Source organism: Haplochromis burtoni, unplaced genomic scaffold (genome assembly GCF_018398535.1).
Source record: "Haplochromis burtoni strain Fernald_Lab_line unplaced genomic scaffold, NCSU_Asbu1 Contig_324, whole genome shotgun sequence".
Taxonomy (NCBI): Eukaryota; Metazoa; Chordata; class Actinopteri; order Cichliformes; family Cichlidae; genus Haplochromis; species Haplochromis burtoni.
The window spans coordinates 23,149-38,743 of NW_024582685.1; the positions used below are offsets into that span (position 1 = coordinate 23,149).

The following is a 15,595-nucleotide window of genomic DNA, read 5'->3' on the forward strand; positions in this document are numbered from 1 at the left end:
TGCAGCTTGTTTTGCTTTGTTTTTTTCTAATAATGTGATGAGTTGTTTCATCTTTACCTCAGAGGGATTATTTGCTGCAGTATCCAGAGTATATGTGTAGCCTTTCTAAATGCGCAACTGATTTGGGTAATAAATGCAGACGCTTTCAATTTCAGTTGATCTGTAACTCAGAGGAAGCCCACGCGCTGCTTTCAGGAAGTGCCCTCATCAGCTGAGTGAGTGAGACTGTCACGGGTCTGCTGACCGACTTTCTCCCGCACAGCGGAGCAAAGACGCAATAAATCTGGGATGTAAGAAAGCCTTGTAAGTGTGGTGTTACAGCCGGGAGAGTTGCTCGGTATATCTGGTGAGTTTAATATATGAAGCTAGAGGTGAATGGACATGACAGCGTTTAAGCTAGCATTCTTGCTAAGTTGTTATTGAAAATAAAGTGGGAGGAGCGGGCTGGTTAGATTTGTGTTAACTGTAATAAACGGTGACAGTGAAATGTTTGAAATAAGTGTTACACTTTTAAATATTTCCCCGTTGTTCCGGTGTGTTTTGACGCAAATTTTAGCTTCAGTGATTTTTGGACCGGTGTTTCAGATTAACTGGTGTTAGATTAACTCGTGACGGTGGGCGCTGCTTTTCAGGACCCATTGCCCACTAACGAGGAAGTAAACACTGCGAATATTTTAATCTTTAAGTGGATATTATTGTGTGTCTGTGCGCGTTGTCACGTTTCGCATTGTTTTGGGCCAAAAGAGAAAACGCTTTCGATTTTAAATTATGATCGCGACATGCGTGAATCCTCTGCAGCAACTGCAATGAACAAACATAGGTGACGAGACTACTGCCTGTTCATAATACTGAAATGGTTAATAAACGCGCTATCTTTGTTCCTGTTTTTCCTGTATATTGTTACTGCTCTGGTGACATTTGAGGTTTGTCAGTCCCACAGTTGGATACAGCTACACCAACATGAACTGGGTTTTAGTCTACCCATGCAACAGTCTACAACCAGAGAAATTTTTGACGCATCAGAATCTGACTCGATTCTGACGTATTTCAGACGGAGAATGTCTGTTTCATGCCCAGAGTGTTTTGGTACTTGCATCTTACAAAAAAACTATGGAATAAATAAAATGTCATCACTATTTATTTTTGGTTTACTATAATCGGGGTTATTTTTGCCTATTTATTTTATTCACAAGATAAAAGCAAGTTTATTTTAACATACAATAAAGGTGTGGAAAAAGAATTACTTTTTTATGGTATATAGTTATTTATTTAATAGCACTGATGTGTTTTAAAGTGGGTATAGATGGTGAATTAGGTCGAAGATGGAAAAAAATTGTATTTCCCTGTGTAAATGTGGAAAGTTCTGATCTCGGAGGTTGTGAATATAGAAAAATTTGGACACTACGTGAGTACTTGGTACATGGATTACTTTTTATATTCTGCTTCATACAGTGAACCAAGTGCAAATGTAGGGTTTTGTCTCATTGCTTCAGTAATGGCATTCACCAGTTTAGCAGTTTGTGCCTTCTCTTTGAAAACTTTTATAAAACAGAATTATGGGGGAAAAAACTGGGCATATAATGTAGTTACAAGCACGTTAATATGAAAGGGGTGGTGTTGGCAGCGTGTAACAAAGATGGTTTCACTGGCAAAGGAAGATGGAGCTATAATATCACATAAATATGAGCTTAAACACTTAATGCAGACGGAAAGCATCACCGCTGCTGCACAGTGTCAGTAAGTGAGAGGGACAGTATAGCATTTGTTCAGTAAGACTGGAGCAGTGCTATTAATAAAGTTTAGCAAGGAAGGAAAGTGGCCAAAAAATGCTCACTGTGTAAGTTAAATGATTTCAGCGTCACAGTGTTTTCATTAAGAATAATGAGAATCAGAGAGATTACATTTTATTACTGAATTATTATTATTATGTATTAATTATTGTTTGTAATATTTATTATTTCACGCAGAGCACCAGTGGTGTTTAATGACCTCAGAGCCTAATTGCAAATTTTATACGAGGCCATCAATTGTGAGGCCCTGTTGCTCTGATTTACAGTATAGTATAGAGCAGTAATGAAAACTGGTGTCTGGTGTAGCCAGTGACTGCAGCCTTTGGGTCAACTATTCACAGTAGCAGCTCATTTTTCTGCAACTAATGCTAACGTATTTATTGCAAAACTTTAACTTCTAACTTGCACTCTTGAATCTACACAATTTAACACCACTTTGAAACGGCTAACATCCAACACTAAATGAAAGATGAATCATTTTGAACAGCAGCTAGGGCTGAATGTATCCAGCAAGAAAAAAATCAACATCCTCCTCACGGCTTTTATCCTTAAATTCGTCAGTTAATTAAGTGCAAATCATCACTGTGCAGCACCGAGTTCTGATAATGTAGCCAGTTCTACATTTTCAGTCCCTTCAGCTGTTAAATATACTACTGTTGCACCAAATTCATTCACAAACTCACACTGAAGTTACACCCACTGTTACACTAGCATGCCAACAAACAGAAGGCCTGAGGTCAGACTGGAGTGCTGGTTCTCACCTTCATGCTGTCCTGTCAAAAGATCTCCGGAATAAAAGGCTTTAATAACAAAAAATGTTAAAGATAAACATATTTTTAACTCCAAAAAACACCCTAATGTTGAAGTTTGCTTATATATTGGGTAATAACTAAAAGCTTCAGTATTTTAACTGAATTATAATAAAATCATTTAAAAAGTGCTCTGTGCACCAAACTAACTGTTTTAAAGAGGGGGTTCTTTTCAGCCTGGCGGTAATGTAGAGTGGAGTCATGACTGGTCAATTAAAGAGGGTAGGTACGCTGCTGAAAGTCATGTGAAGCCACACGGCCGAGGGCCATGGTATGAACTCTCTCCTATTTTCTTTCATACTTATCTGACTCACTCTTTGTCCTTCAGCTGTGTTGGAGCACCAGTGAAGATGCCTCCGATACCAGTTGTTCCAGAGAACCACAATTATGTCCTGGCAGAGTTCGACTGCCTCGATCCACTTCTCTCTGCTCTGCGTTTGGACTCTGGCAGGCTAAAGGTAGTAATTCTAGCCAGTTTTCTATTTATATTCAAGTAGGCACCTCATATTCCTAAATATCTTTAAAGAAGGACTTGAAACAAAAACAAATTAGTGGATGTAATGTGTCAAGAATCTTGTTTATTTTGGTATTTGTTGTTTTGGTGGTGTTTATATTTTAACCATTAGTGATCTGAAATAAACTACCTTCAGGCCACATAGAGGGTTACTAATGGGCGCCACCATTGCCACATGAACCACACTTTGAGAATCCTGGCTTTAAAGTTAGTAGGACGTATTAAAAAAATACACAATATGGATTTAATTTCTTTCAGCTGTAGTGGAAGAAAATTAGAAAAGCAAGAATACAATTATGCTTGACATTAATTCTGTGTTACACTGTGCTGTAGTGTACCTGTTTGGCAGTGTCGAGGAAGTGGCTCGCATTAGGAACATCAGCAGGTGGGGTGCACCTGATTCAGAGGGAGGGCTGGAAACAACGGCTCATCCTCACTCACAAGGTAATAAGTGACTGTGAGCCTGTGCTGCTCTTCTGTTAATGAGTGATAGAGTTAAACATCAACAGTAATGCGGTGTTTGTTTTCTTTGCATTTGTCCACTGACCCATCACTCAATGTGCATGTTTCTCCCAGGAGGGATCCATCGCTCAGGTGGCATGCTGCCCTCACGATGAAGACTTTATTGCAGTTGCAACAAGGTTAGCGTTTATTCAAGAAAGTAAATAAAATGTTTTGTACCACCTTGGTTTAAAATGTGTGTTAACACACCCACTTGTAGAATGCTGCCCCCTGTTGGTTAAAGTTGTAGTTAGATTCTTTTGTGGGTAACTACAAAAAGTACTTTTAAACAAGTTGCAGGCTTTTTCTTTCCTGCTTCATCTCTGTGTTTGGCTGTGGTTCCCATATTGTTCACTATGTGTGATACACATCCAGTCAGGGTCTGGTGGTGGTGTGGGAGCTGCAGTTGGAGCGGCGGGTTCGTCCAGAGAGAGTCAGCGTGTCCTGGGAGCACAGAGGTCAGACAGTTACTGCACTCTGCTGGGATACAAGCGTGCTGAAAGTTTTTGTCGGCGACTCTGGAGGCAAGGTGTCCTTTCTCCGTGCAGGATCCTCCAAAATGGGAAAGGTAGTGACTGCTGATTAACATTGAAAGCTTGGCACTAATTAAAAGTAGGTACTAGTTCAGTGGTTAAACATGCAACTATAAGAGCTGCTAGCTCTTATGGTGATTAGTTTTCTGACTGTACTTTTTTTCTTTCTCAGTTTTTTTTATTCTGCCAGACAAGAGCAATGCTGCGTCTGCATGCTACATTTATTATGAATTTTAAATATTATTTAAAATTCATCCTTCCCTATGATATATGTATTTATTTTTTTTGTCTTTAGGGGTCAGCGTTTGTTATATTCCCTGTCCAGACTGTCACCACTGTGGACTCTAAAGTGGTTCAGCTTGGGTACCAAGATGGACGACTGCTTGTGTCTTCCCTCACCCGCTGCTATCTCTGCGACACAGAGAAGTGAGTACCACCTTTGCTCCATCCGTTTGTGTCTTTCATATTCTCTTTTTCGGGAGAAACTCACAGAGAGCTCGCACTCATGCTTCCATTTAGGTAAATGTTGTCATTAATGGTCCATTAGTAATATGTTGGGTCCATTATCATGGACATATTAGTTTTTATCACAGATTCTTCTCTTATTCTTAAAATATTAAGTTTGTATTTTTATTAAACATGAACTACAACAGATTCTTCTGTGCACAAAAGCGGTGCTACAAGCAGGATTAATACGTTGGCGAGTTTTCAGTGTCAAAGGTGCCTCACTTTTAACTTGGCTAGATCGCCATAGTGACTTATGCTGAAAATATGGTCCAAAGCACTTTATATGTCCAGTGTGCTATGCTGTGAGTTTCAGTTTGAAATCATCAGTGACACATTCTGATTAACAGTATCATTCAGTATCATCATTAACAGGATCCTATAATTGTTATACTCTACAAAAAGAATACACTTTAAACAGCCACCCTGAGCGGTAGTTTACCTGTAGCGCCAAAGGAAGCCCAACTGTAAAGTTACAGCAGTGTGAGTGATGTGCCCCACATTGTTTCAGTGATTGAATGAGCAGCTGTTACATTAGGAATAAATGGCAGCACCAACAGTGCACTTACTGGTAAAATCACTTCTGCATTTTGCAGCACCAAGTTTGTTCATTTCTGCAGAAGAAGAGTCAAATAACGCGTCGAAACACTATTTCACGTTAGCACGCAGAGCCTGAAGTAGAAATAACAAAGAAAGCCGAATGAGAACAGAAGCCGTATTGAAATGTATTAACTTTATTTTGTACAGTATTTTTTTCTCTCTTCTCTTCTTTGCTAAATGTATGTGTATATTGTTTACGTGATTGAAATAAATTAACAAACAAACAAACAATAATCCCTGTTGTAATGCCCATTATCTCCAACACAAATAAAGCCTGGCCACGTTGAGCTTCCTGTATAGTATATTATAAAATCAATATTTATTTTATTTTTTCCTCATGTTTATAAAAACTGTATTCCGTGGTGTATGGGGGACTCTTCACGGTTGTTATGTGATTTTTGGCTTCTGTGTGTCTCTTCAGGGAGAAGTTCTGGCGTGTTGGTAATAAGGAGCGTGACGGGGAGTTTGGAGCTTGCTTTTTCCCTCAGAATAGGGGATTATTAATGGGTCAGCCCCCACTGCTGTACTGTGCCCGGCCGGGGTCTCGAATATGGGAGGCCAGTTTTAATGGCGAGGTTCTGAGCACCCATCAGTTCAAACAGCTTCTGGCGTGTCCTCCACTGCCTCTCATCACCTTTAGGTATTGTGTGCTCCTGCTTAGGACCCTGTTTATTTTAAAAGCCAGACTTCTGATCTAAATTTTCTTCCTCTGACGCAGAAATGAGCCAAATTACAATCCAGTGCAGAAGACTCCACAGTCTATCGCCTTCCCTAAGCTGCTTTATTTGGGGTAATAAGCATAATTTTTCATGTCATGTTACAATATTTGAGATATTTTCATTTTATCTGACATGTCAAATTGTTTAAAAAAAATCCATATGCAGATCAGCCTGTCGCTTGACTAACTATACACTTTGTTTTTGTGTATAGGGACCAAAACCTGCTGACCTGGACTGATTCTGCCATTTATATCTTCACACCTCAGAATGGACAGCTACTTTTGTGGACTGAAGTTAAAGGTGTGTTTCTGCCTTCTTTTGTTCCCAGAATACCACCAACCTTTTACTTCATGAACACAAACAATTTTCCCTTAAAATGTAACCATTTTATTATTTTACTGCAGTAACATCATGTTTATTTTTAATCTCGATAGACAAAAATCTTGAAGGTTAACGATGATCACGCAGAGCTTTGTTGCTCTGATATAATCAAGTGTAAATTATTCTGTCTGTTTTCTGTTTTTTGTAGATTTGCTTGACGTGGCGGTTTATCGCAGTGAGCTCTTCTGTCTCCATGGAAGCGGGCGTCTGTCCCACCTCTCCTTGATATCTGCAGAGCGATGTGTTGAGCGCCTGCTGCGCAGGGAGTCCTGGCCTCTGGCTGCTGCTGTCTGCTGTATGTTCCAACACGCAATCACTACCAGCAGGGTAAGATCGCTACCACTCCCATACTAAAGCTGCTTTGTATCAGCGTCTCGTTGGCTCCACTAAGTTCATCTTGGCTAGATTCTATTCAGTTTCAGTCATTTTCCATTACAATGAAGTACCAGCTCAATGTGGGTGACATCGTGTTTGTGACACAATGCAACAATCGAGGAGATGGAGGTGATGGTATACCTGCTGCTTGGTTTCTGATTTGTTGTCACAGAGAACGTGGTGGGCGTTGTGTTACCATTTCCCTCTTGCTTCGTCTGAAAAATGTCAGGTTTGATTCTTGTGAAGGAGTCGCTCTCATGACTCATTCATTCATGTCTGTCCCAGGCCAATCAGTGGCATGGGTTCTGTTCGTGTTACATTTTTGGCTTGATTCAGTTTGCTTGAAACCCCGTCCAAGAAGGTGCTAAAATTGTCCCTAGTACCAGTACGATCACCTAATGACTAACTCTAAAGGTACAGTCGAGTTGAGCAGGTGCTAATAAAAAAGAGCAGCTGGAAGTAGGGTTAGTTAAGGGACATTTGGTTTACTTGGGACAACCTGGAGCAGGTGGCAGGGAGAGGGAAGTCAGGGTGTTTCTGCTTAGACTGCTGCCCTCGTGACCCAAACATGGAGGGGTTGACAGAAGGAAGAGAAAAACGGAGAGAGTCCTTGTGTTTACTGTTAAGTTTTCATAAGAAAACGTAATGATTAATCTGCATCATCAACATCAAACACAGCAGGGCTCAGTGATATTTAAAGAAACTGTTCTCAGCTATAAAAGCAAAAGAAACTTAATTAATTACTTTATTAATAATAACAACACTGCCACCTTACCATCAACAACTTCAACAAGAAGAGGCCTTGATAGGCCTTTGCTTACACTTGTGTCAAACAGTCCTAAAGCCCGGGAGGTCAGGTAAACCTGAGCCATCCTTAAGCTGTGCTTCTGTTGGCTCAGACTTCTGTGGGGCTGCATGTGATGCACTGAGACAACTCTTTTTGTCATTTGGTGCTATTTAATTGAATCAAATTGAATTTTAAGTTTATCAAATGCTATTTTCCATCATGTTCCTTCTACGTTAGATATATATATATATACTAAATACTACTGTGTGGAAATGTAATTCAGACTTTTAAACTAGAAAGGCAGTCGTTCGACTTCTGGTCCACACCTCTAAAATAAAAATGTCAGTGGCGACGATGCTTTAGTCAGTTTTATTGACAACTTTCAGATGTTTGTATGCTGCAGATTAAAGTTTAAGTACTTTTTAATGGTGTTTTTGCATTTTATTTTACTTTGTTTATCAAGATCTTAGTAGGAATTATTTTTTATTTAATTCAGGCCAGGAAATCAATTCCCATTGACCGCCTTGAGCACCTGAAGTCTCAGCTCAGTTCCAGCACACATCTAGAGCTGATCGGGCAGCTGGAAGAGGTCATCACAAAGCTGGAGCCTCTTGACTCAGCCTCCAGCAGCCGGAGGAGCAGTATCTCCTCACATGTAAGAACTAATGTGTTTCTTTAGTTCTTCAGTGGCTCACAGTTATTCTTTGTAATGAATGAAGTGCAGTGATATTAGATACATGGTTTTTAAGGAGAGTTTCAACGTCCTGGACTGTGGAATCTATCGAGTGATCAGCCGCAGAGGAAGCCAGTCAGATGAGGAGACGAGCTCCCTGCTTAATCACTCTGTGTCAGAGGAGGAGCGACTCAAAGAATTCAGCTTTGTGCAGGATGAGGATCAGGTCGATCACGGTAAGAGACAGTCTTAAGTGATGCATACAGAGTTACAAAGAGCCTTCTAATACTGGTGATAAAATAAACACTTTTTCCATTGTATAACCTTCATATTTAGTATAATCTGCAAAAACTGAAAATTCTCAGAGATGAAAAGTTGACAACCGCAGCCAGAATTTAGTAAATATTAGCAGACACAGCGTTTTTCTGTAGAGAGCAGACTTAAGTCGATGTAACTCTTTTTAAAAATGATCAGAACAGATTAAACTAATACTGAAACTGAGATCACAGCAAAGCAGAAATCTAACTTACTTTTCTTCTTTCTTTCATTCTTTGACTCTTATCCTGATTCCATCTCTTTGTGTTTTCTCTCTCTTTTTTATATATTTGATTTATGTCTCAGGATCAAATTCATTTTCTACCCCTTCTAATTTCAGCGTTAAGAGAGAGTAAAATTATTTTCAGTTTAACGCTCTACTAAAAACCAAGAAAGAGGGAGAAAAAAAACCTGTGAATAACCTAACTAATTGGATATGGGAGCGTTCCACAGGATCTGTGTAACCCAACTGCTAATAATTTGACTCTTTGCCTCTCTGTTGTAATGATCATACATGTTTTTAATAACCAACTGTTTTTTTCTATTACAGTTTCTGACTTGCGTTTAAAAATAAAATCATTTGATAAAAAATATTTCTCTGCTGCTGCATTGTTGGATTTGCTGTGAGTGCTGAGCAATCACTGTGATTATTGACCTGCTTTACAAATTTAATCTTCACTTTGTCCCACTGTTAATACCAAGTTTCTTATCTTTTTCCATCGTATCACTCACATACATCACTGTTTTGGTTAATTTTTTTTTGTATCGTGCAGCATTTGATTTGTGTTCTCTCTTCATTAGTGTCTGCCACGTTTGCTCCATCTGCTTGCATTATGTCCACTGTCTCTCTCATCTCTTTGGTACTCCATCCATCTGTGTTTTTCCTCCGAATCTCGCCCCCACCTCTACTCAGATCCGCAGACCAGTGAGCGCACGGAGGCCGAACGATCTGACCAAGGCCTGCAGTTTCACCTCCCGCTCTCGTTCCGTCCCAAACCCCCCCGCATTGCGCTGCAGGCCGTTAAAGACAGGTGAATGAAACAAAGAAGCTTTAACTACAAACGTGCCTCTCGCGGCTTTGAGCTATATTTTAACACTTTCTTCTTCTGAGAATTGAAACTTTCACTCAAGTGCAGCTGTGCATTCATATGCCTTACTTCCCCTTTCCGCTGAAGACCCACATCTGTGTTTTATTATTCATACTGAGGCACATGTGGTGTGTTTAATTTTAAGGTCTCGCATTTTTCATCCTTCTGAGTCATTTCACCTTTGTATTTGTACTGCTTTCTCTTCCTCTTGTTGTTTTGCTAAATGGTGCAACAAAACGTATTTATTGTTCACCTTCTTGTCATCAGTGTTTCTAGTTTTGTTAAGAAGACAACAGAGAAGATCAACACTCTCCAGATGAACTCTGAGCTCTGGCAGAGACCTGAATTCAGAGAGGGCGGACCGACTGAAATATCAGCCACCACAAATTTGTACTCCGAGGAAATGGAGAATGAGTAAGTGCTGTTGCGACCCTGTTTTAGAGTGCTTAGAGCAATGTGTGTTGTTTTAATAGTAGCCATAAAAAAGAAATAAATCCAGACTGTTTTCTTTTTTACTTTGACATGTACGTGTCACAGGGTTGGTGATGAAATATCTAACGCTGAGGCTGAAATGCAGGAACTTCAGTCAGCAACAGAGCAAGCTATGTAAGTACTGCATTTTGTCAATTTCCCCAATGCAAGATCCAGCAATGTCTTCTATTAAACAGTTACAAATATGTTTCCGACATCAGCTCCCAGATACAAGATCCTTTGGTGCTACTAGACCCAGCCTCCCTGAGAGAAGCTCTGCTGGAGTGGTTGCCGGTTCTGGAGCGAATACTTGGGTCTGTGGCGCTCAAGTCTGCTGCTGCAGGTGATTCCACTATGGATGGAGCAGGAGAGGAGAGATGGGACACGGATTATTTAAGCACCTGCTCAGATCAACGAGAGGATCCTACCTCTTCATCAGAAAAACCAACAGATGTAACAGAGAAGAACGAAACGCCTAAGCCTGAGGAAGAAGAGGGACAGCGTGAGAACCAGCTAAAGTTAGACTCAACGAAAAACGGTGCTTCAAATGGGAGTCCTGCTGAGCCAGTCCGTGTGGTGCCCCCTAAACCCATACCATCAGATCTGCTGGCTCATCTCTGTGAGCTGGCCACACTGTACACAGAACTGAGCTGCTTCAGAAACCAGAATGAACAAGAGCTGGGGTGCACAGTTTTCCTGAGGCGCTACTTTTTTCTGCTGGAACAAGAGCGCGTGAGAAGAATGTGTCTGCTGTGCCATCAGGAGCAGCCCGAGATAATGAGCTCCTTCACTGAGGCAATGCTAGGTCAGACAATTATCCTTGAAAACTTACATGTATGTGTGTTTTCAGAGTTCACAAATCGACAAACAGACAATTTTAAAAATTAAAACATTAAAATAGAAGAAAAATATGCAGAAAATAAAGCTGAATATGTTTAATTTTGGTTAGGAAATTAAATGCATGTACTCTGCAATAATCCTATATATAACAAAAGACTAAAAACTAGTCAGAACTTTGATAAAATAATGATATACATATATTGCTCATTGATTCTTGGTGGTTTCATCTTCGTCAAATATCATGCTTGTATCTGTAGAGCTCACCCAGTCTAGCAAGGTGGTGGAAGTTTTTCAGAGAGGTGATTTGCAGAAATCTTTGAGAAGTCTGAGAGAGCTGCAGCCCTGGAGTCCAGCTCATCTCCTCGCTCACTTTCACAGGTCGGCATCCTTTTTTGATAAATCACATATTTAAAGGTCCCTTCTTTAATGTTTGACCTTCAAAATGAAACGCAAAGTCTTGTATTGTGTGATGTGACAGTAAAAGTGATTTGATTTTGATTTGATTTGTGATTTTAAACTATAGAAATAGAAAAGTGGTGTTAGAAAACGTAACACAAAAGGGCTATGTTATTTTCCAGACTGTATGAGAAGCACGGTGAGGCTGCTGTACGCTCCTTTTCCCAGTTCTATCCTACCATAACTCCTGCTGATGTAATGACCATGGCAAAAAAAAGCCATTTCCTGGCATATCTGGATAATCTGGTACAATCACAAACTGAGGAGCACAGGTACGTCTTCAGCTGAACCTTTTTGTTCAATTAAATAAAACACCAAGCTCATGTTGTAGAAGCAGAATTTCACACTTATTTCTTCTTCTTTTTTGAGGCTGTCATTTTTGCAGTCCCTCCTTGATCCAGAATCGCTGAGACAGGATTGGCTGGAGCTGGCACTTACCCATGATGCCCCACAGTGCTGTGATACCCTGACCCCTGATGGACAGCCAAGGTAAGTTAGCACATTTTGGTCTTTATCCTTCAACTGGCAGAGTGAGATTGTTTATGAGCCCAGCCTTACATTTCCATGTGCCATTATGATACAGGAACTGGCTCAATGATGCCACAAAGATAACGGAAGGTTGTGTGTGAGTTTTCTCTCATTTTGACAGTTACTGTTTCTGTAACTGTCTGTTTGCTTCCAAAAAGCCAGACTTTCTTGTATTTTTTTAAAATGCTCTTGAACAATAGTTCTTTAGCTTTCTGTAGGTCTTGTCATAATTTGGGTCTGCATTTCAGATGTAGATGTTGAGGGATCTTGTCAACATTGATGGAAATATGATTTTTTTCTGTAAAATCTGTAAAGTCTTATTGGCCACAGTTTCATTTTTCAAACACACGGTTAATGCAATAAAAGCACCTGGATAGAAAGCACACAAATAATGTATGACGAAACCTGGAGAGCTACTCCTCACGACATCTTAAAGAAATTAAGAAATTACGTTTCTTTAAGACTCATAAGAATGATAGAAAAAAACCAAAAAATTACAGGAGAACATTTTAGAATGTGTCTCACTAATAAAGGTGACAGTGTAGAAGTGACTAAAGTGACTAAAAACTTTCAGGCATGTAAAAAAGTGTTCCTGTATCACTAATTTTAGTCACTAAAGCAGATAATATGTTTGTTTGTTTTTTTTATAAGTACTATTATTTAACCTGTAAGGCCCAGTAGACTAGCTGAACATGATGAAAACGAACCATAGCTGGATAGATCCAAACATAGCCGTTTCTACTGGAATCTATTTAAGTAAGATACTGACGTGAGAACGAGGAACAATAATAAATATCACTAACTAAATGTGTTTCCCGCTGCAGGTGGCATTCACATTGTTTCGCTTGGGGCTATGGACGCCTTCTGTCGCTGCTGATTCGCCTTCCCGCAGACTTTTCCTCAAAGCAGAAGATGTTACAGACTTGTCGAAGTCACGGGTATAATTAGTAATTAGTTGCCTACCTTAAAAAACAAAACAAAACAGGATGTATGTGGTATAACCCTTTGTGTAACGTGTGTGTGAAGGTACTGGACGGGCTACCTCTACCTCTGCAATGAGCTCCAACTTCGCACAGAGGCTTTCACCGCCATCTGTCAGCTGGATGACATCACCCTGCTGGATGAATCTGATGGTAAGACGAAGTCTTTAAACCACCGTCTCTCAGATAGGAACAATTAAATTTGGGAAATCTTCACTGGATGATGAGATTTAATTACAGTAAACACGTCAGGGGTTGCTTTTTTTAATACAAGACCAGTGCTGCATCTTTAAACTCATTACAAGAAATACAAAGATACAGTACGTCTAACTATCCATTAATAAGTAAGTAAGAGTGAGGACAGTTAAAGTAAATGCAAAACCTGTGATCAGCTGTTCTTGTGCGATGAGCAGGTAATACGTCTAAATTAATCATTACCATGTAATAAAGATGGTCTCGATAATCTTCTTAAACTCCAACTGTGGAGCAGGAGTTATGAAATACAGACTTTACTGACCGACTCATTTAAACTGAGTAACTCAAGTCGATTCATTTCACTTGGTTTCAAATCACAACAACGTTGACCTCAAGAGATTTATAATGTAAGGTAAAGACCCTACGATAATAGAGAGAAAACAACCCCCTATGAGCAAGCACTCCCATTCTACTGTTAAATATCCTGAGAGCCAGAAGTAAGCCCGTAGTCTGAGAGCAAAGTACTCTGTTGGGGTTATGCGGTACTATAAGGTCTTTAAGATAAGATAGTGCCTGATTATTCAGAGCTTGGATGTGAGGAGAAGAATTTTTAATTTGATTTAGAGTTTAACAGGGAGCCAATAAAGATAAGCCAATGCGGGAGAAATATGTTCTCTCTTTCTAATTCGTGTCAGCTCCCTCGCTGCAGCCTTCTCCTTTTATTTAATGCTGTGGTGGAGGACGGAGGGCAGCCTTGGAAATGTTTGACTTCACAGGTTTTCTGAGTGAAGAAATTCAGGAATGCCTTTAACACTTGCGCGGACCAATTCCTTGGAACTGTATCCTGTTACTTGGCTAGTTCATTTAGTTATTATTGAGACCGTAAAATGGCCACGTTTGTAAACCTAAAAAAGCACTAACGTGTGTTCCTTCTCTTCTTTATTTGCCAGGTGTTAGGCCCCAGACCGTGGACGAGTGGAAGCTCTTGATCCAGCTGTCTCAGCAGTGCAGCAGCACGGTCAACTCGGAGCAGGTCGCAGGTGCGAACGGGAGCGACTGGTCCAATGGCTCAGCAGACTGCAGAGGAAAGATCAGCCCGGAGAGCCTGACTCTCATGCTGGCTAGGACTGTTGGGCCTGACCAAGCTCTGACCATCCTGGAGGACTGTGGTGTTCAACTGGTCCTTTCACCCCACTCCAAACTGGTCTGTGAGGTGCTGAGAGTCGCTGAGAAGAGGCAAAGGTGGGTCAGGCTATCAAATGTTTAGAATCTCAAAACAACAGGATAGACTATTCATGTATTGTTAGATGCAGAAAACGGTAAAAAATTGGGGTCTCCTGCAGTTCCTGGCTGATGTGAGGAAGTAACGTTCACAGAAACAAACCTGCAACATGTTTGGATGTTTGCATAACAAACTGCTGACACTGATTTATTTCCTTGTTCATTAAAACACGTAGTCGAGCGAATTAGTAGTGGTAATTGTTGTAGTTTGCACTTTTACACACACTGAACTTGAGTTAGTTGTTAGTTCGCAGAATCTTGTGTGACTAAGATTCCCAAATGGGACTAAATGTAGTTCACAGCTCAACAGCAGGCTGCAAACAAACTGACCCTATACTGACTACATTTCATGTCAAATTTGTTTGTACGGTCATTAAACCAGAGGCACTCTGAGAGCACAATCCTCCATCAAGACAGCTCACTCGCTGGGCTGTTTACTTTTAAGGGAACATTATTATATTTTGCATATATCATTTTGTTCTTTTTACATGTTCTATAAGATGTTTGTAATGCAGCAGAAATCAGATACGTTTATAAAATATACATTTTATATTTATATTTTTATATTTTATATTTATTAACATTGATCAGACTTCATCTGAGCAAACTGTAAGTTGGGTAAATGAAGGAGACTGAAATGTCTCCCATCCTATTTTTAAGCTGTGATGCACATTGACACACGTTCACATTGCTCTGTCCACTGGATTAAAATACAGGCTTTGCTTTTTAAAAGTCAGCTCAGGTTAAAGATTTCTTAGTCATGAAAAAAACTATTAAGAAGTATTTTATTTTTCAGGGCCATGATCCAGACGATGCTCGAGCGGTGCGATCGGTTCTTGTGGTCTCAGCACGCCTGACTCCAGATCTGAAACCAAACAACATACAGCTAACACTTACAAGTCTTCCCACTAACTGCTGTTAAAACTGTGACTTAATTTATTCACTGTGATATCTGTCAAAGTCCCCGAGTTTAGATGAAGTTATTTATCTCAGAGTGAAAACAGTATTATGTGTCTTCATTGTGTGTACTTGCAAATTTCTGTGAATACTCACGCGTGTGTGCCTGCAATGTGTGAGTTTTTTTAATTAGTAGTTCTGGTTACTGCTTTTTGCATGTTTCATGCGACCAAATGAATCAATACATTTTTCTGCTTTGGCAAAAATAAACTGACCAAACTAACTGAGTAAAATAATGTGAATAAAAGCCATCTGCATCAAAGCTCTTAATGCTTTCATTGTTTGTTTTTAAGGTTTC

At 39.9% G+C, this 15,595-nt stretch overlaps 1 protein-coding gene across 2 annotated transcripts; it reads left to right on the forward strand.

Annotated features, from left to right (window-relative positions):
* The first annotated feature begins 68 nt into the window (after positions 1-68).
* hps5 (HPS5 biogenesis of lysosomal organelles complex 2 subunit 2) lies at positions 69-15,555 on the forward strand. Of its 2 annotated transcripts, none has more exons than XM_005941659.3 (23): positions 69-346; positions 2,928-3,057; positions 3,447-3,557; positions 3,690-3,754; positions 3,990-4,182; positions 4,443-4,573; positions 5,673-5,891; positions 5,970-6,041; positions 6,182-6,270; positions 6,500-6,678; positions 8,010-8,168; positions 8,263-8,422; positions 9,415-9,532; positions 9,857-10,003; positions 10,127-10,195; positions 10,282-10,865; positions 11,158-11,278; positions 11,479-11,628; positions 11,726-11,845; positions 12,709-12,822; positions 12,911-13,017; positions 14,010-14,301; positions 15,137-15,555. In XM_005941659.3, the coding sequence occupies exons 2-23, from the start codon at positions 2,950-2,952 to the stop codon at positions 15,195-15,197; spliced, it is 3,369 nt and encodes a 1,122-aa protein (XP_005941721.1). In that variant the 5' UTR covers positions 69-346; positions 2,928-2,949; the 3' UTR covers positions 15,198-15,555. The 2 variants fall into 2 exon arrangements, with proteins under 2 accessions (XP_005941721.1, XP_042084379.1); XM_042228445.1 differs by having other exon boundaries at positions 69-303.
* The last annotated feature ends 40 nt before the right edge of the window (positions 15,556-15,595 follow it).

What these genes read in the sequence shown, in the direction of transcription:
- hps5 (XM_005941659.3), top strand. Translation starts at nt 2,950, where the DNA reads ATGCCTCCGATACCAGTTGTTCCAGAGAACCACAATTATGTCCTGGCA. An exon ending in TCACAAACTGAGGAGCACAG is followed by an intron (nt 11,629 to 11,725) that starts GTACGTCTTCAG and finishes TTCTTTTTTGAG; the next exon opens with GCTGTCATTTTTGCAGTCCC. An exon ending in CCTGCTGGATGAATCTGATG is followed by an intron (nt 13,018 to 14,009) that starts GTAAGACGAAGT and finishes TTTATTTGCCAG; the next exon opens with GTGTTAGGCCCCAGACCGTG.